Here is a 3,308-nt window from a genome sequence, read left to right as displayed (position 1 = left end):
ATAGCGGGACATACACTCCTATTCCATCACGAACAATCGCATCAGTGGTGGAAGTACCACCACACTCTACTTATGCCTCCACCCAAGGAGGAACCCTGGTAGGGGAAACTGAGGATCAGCCATAAGGGACGAATCCCCAATTTCAGCAGCTATATGAACCTGTTAACTCTTAACCCGTTGGGTATGAGTACTCGACGATCGTGACCACTAACCCCCCTTACGGGATGCCTCTATAACCCGAGGCTGGAGGAAGCAGATACTCTAATAGGAGTGAAGCACAAGGGCGGACACCCCAATATATACGTGGCTTGGCTCCTATTCCGGAGGATCAAGAATTCTCTCGATCTTATACTAATAGAGACTCTGAATCATCAGATGATGATGTTGCTCCGAGAAGGAGGCATGCTGGAAAAGAGCCGATGGTTGATACTGAACAACACCCCAGGAGCACTCAAGGGATGAATCCCCAAGATGTTCAAGAGATGATCATGGCTCATGAAGCTGAGATCCAAAGGCTGAAGAGTGACCTGGAGACATATCTGAACCCAAGACCCCACTCGCTCCAAGGCGGAGAAATCCTCCTCCAATCATAGACCTGGATAGTCCAATACCAAGAAGGGTTATTGCCTTGAGGGCTGATCCAAGTGATTTTATGCCCCTAGGAGATCCTAATGATCCAAACTCACCATTCACTGATGAGATAATAAATGCCTATATCTCAAAAAAGTTCAAGATGCCCACCACCAAAGCATACGGTGGTACTGGAGACCCTGCTAATCATGTTCAAGACGTTCTCTAGCGCCCTATTGCTACAGTCCGTGAATGACGCTATTAAGTCTTGGGCCTTCCCTCAAACCCTGTCGGGTATGGCTCAAAGGTGGTACAACCGTCTGCCCCCAAACTCTATTGGATCCTTTAAAGACTTGAGCCAAGCTTATATCAAGCAGTTCATAAGTGGCAGAGTACACGAGAAGAGTTCAGCCTCTCTCATGGGCATAGTTCAAGGAGCAAAGGAATTCCTGAGAGAGTATCTGAATCGATTTATGAAGGAGGCTTTGAAGGTCCCTGATCTTGATGATATGGTAGCTATGATAGCCCTACAGCAAGGGACTAGAGACAAGTTCTTTAAGATGTCTCTGGCTAAGCGCCCTCCCAAAAGCATGTTGCTGCTCCAGGATAGAGCCAGAAAGTATATCAAGGTGGAGGAGAGTATGAAGAAGACAACTGTGAATAATGAACCTACTTAAAATAAGAAACAGAAGACGGATTAGGAGTATGATGCCAAGGACAAATATCCACGAATTGGCAAAAACTCTTACTCCTCCTCTTCTAAGAAAAATCAGCAACCAAGGTTCACTAAGTATGTGAGGTTAAACGCTCCAAGGAGCCAAATCCTCATGGAAATAGAGAAGGAAAAAGAGTTCAAATGGCCAAATCCACTAAGGGGGGACCTTGAGAAAAGAGAAAAGAGTCGATACTGCAGGTTCCACAAAGATATTGGTCATGACACTGAAGATTATGGGCAACTCAAGGATGAGATTGAGTATATGATCCAAAGGGGAAAGTTTGGACGTTTCACTAAGGGTGAAGAGGCCGGAGGCCAAAAGAGAGATAATGATAGAAGAGATGACGATCGAAGGGGTAACGACCCGCAGCTCTGAGGTCAGTGATCAATATTATCTCAGGAAGACCTACAACAGCTGGTACTACAAGGACCTCCCGAAAAGCTTATGCGACAGAAGTAATGAACATAGTGGTAGAGCCATCTAAGCGTTCTAAGTCGGAGATGACGCTTGAATTTGCTGACCCGGACCTTGAAGGTTTGAAATTTCCCCAGGATGATCCTCTGGTTATCACTCCGATAATTGGAAATTGTCCCGTTATGAGGGTCCTAGTGGACAATGGAGCTTCCGTGGACATTCTGTTCCATGACAAATTCATAAGGATGGGCTACAACAATTCTCAACTAACTCCATCTGATGCACACATCTACGGGTTTAACCATGTGGAATGCAAAGTCGAAGGAGAAATACAACGTCCCGTAACTATCGGGGAAGAGCCCAGGGAGGCCACATAGATATTGAACTTTCAGGTTGTCAAGGCAGCCTCTACTTACAATACTATCATGGGTAGAACAGGGATACATGCTTTTAAGGCTATGCCCTCAACCTACCATATGGTACTGAAGTTTCCAACTAGGAATGGTGTTGGAGAAGTGAAAGGAAATCAGAAAATGGCCCGTAGTTGATACCCGATGGAACCGGGGGGCAGGTCCTCCCCATAGAAGACATGAATGTCTGAGAGAATGACAAACTGCGAGGGAAATTGAGTTAGGAGAATTTGAATTCAAGTACAAGCCTCAAACGACCATCAAGGCTCAAGCCTTAGTAGACTTCATGGTCGAATGCACCATTAACGACCAAGAAGTCGAGGGCAAGAGATAATAATCCCAGAAGGAGAAGGATAAAGAGACAACTCTGAAAGAGTAATGGGTTCTCCATTTTGACGGAGCGTCCTAAACAAAATCTAGCAGTGCAGGCCTAGTCTTGCAAAGCCCTGATGGATTTATGATTGATTATGCTTTGAAATTGGATTTCCCAACTACGAACAATAAAGCAGAATATAAAGCATTGATAGCTGGCTTAGGCTTGGCTAGAGCCGTGAGGGCCAAAAACCTGGAGGTCTGTGGAGACTCAAGACTTGTAGTTGCTCAAGTTAATGGAGATTTTGAGGCCAAGGATGATACTATGGCCGAGTACCTAAGAGTCATAAAGGGAATACTGACTCAGTTCGATGAATGGTATGCTAAACATGTTCCGAGGGAGGAGAACACCACGGCGGATGCCTTGTCTCAGTTCGCCTCGTCTGAAATCGAGAACTATCTAAGAATTATCTACTTCCAGGTATGGAAGACCCCTACTATTCATGTCATAAATCTGATAGCACCAGTTGGTGTGACAAGATGCTGGATAGACCCAATTAAGACCCACTTAGAGACAGGGTGGATCCCCGACGATGCCCAGGAGGCACGCAAGCTGTCGGTTAGAGCATTGAGATACTCATTAATTGAAGGCCTTCTTTACCAAAGGTCCTTTGTTATTCCGTACGTAAAGTGCTTGAGACCTCTTGAAGCAGAGAAGGCACTTAAAGAAGCCCATGAAGGGATTTGTGGACAACACCTGGGTGGCAGGGCCCTCTCTCACAAGATAACTCGGTTGGGATTTTACTGGCCAACTATGTTAGCCGATATAAAGGCTTATATGAAAAAATATGACAGATGCCAGAGGCACGCTCCAATAGTACGATAG

At 45.5% G+C, this 3,308-nt stretch overlaps 2 protein-coding genes across 2 annotated transcripts; both read left to right on the top strand.

Moving 5' to 3' along the window:
- Positions 1 to 1,397: 1,397 nt before the first annotated feature.
- Positions 1,398 to 2,077, top strand: LOC141673891 (uncharacterized). Its single transcript, XM_074480619.1, has 2 exons — positions 1,398 to 1,641; positions 1,686 to 2,077. Exons 1-2 carry the CDS (start codon positions 1,398 to 1,400, stop codon positions 2,075 to 2,077), a joined length of 636 nt encoding a protein of 211 aa, XP_074336720.1.
- A 670-nt stretch (positions 2,078 to 2,747) lies between these two features.
- On the top strand, positions 2,748 to 3,308 carry LOC141673890 (uncharacterized). Its single transcript, XM_074480618.1, has one exon. It carries the CDS (start codon positions 2,748 to 2,750, stop codon positions 3,306 to 3,308), a length of 561 nt encoding a protein of 186 aa, XP_074336719.1.

This window comes from Apium graveolens, chromosome 7 (genome assembly GCF_009905375.1).
Source record: "Apium graveolens cultivar Ventura chromosome 7, ASM990537v1, whole genome shotgun sequence".
Lineage (NCBI taxonomy): Eukaryota > Viridiplantae > Streptophyta > Magnoliopsida > Apiales > Apiaceae > Apium > Apium graveolens.
The sequence above is the reverse complement of the archived record's forward strand: the minus strand, read 5'-3'. Positions and strand labels throughout refer to the sequence as shown.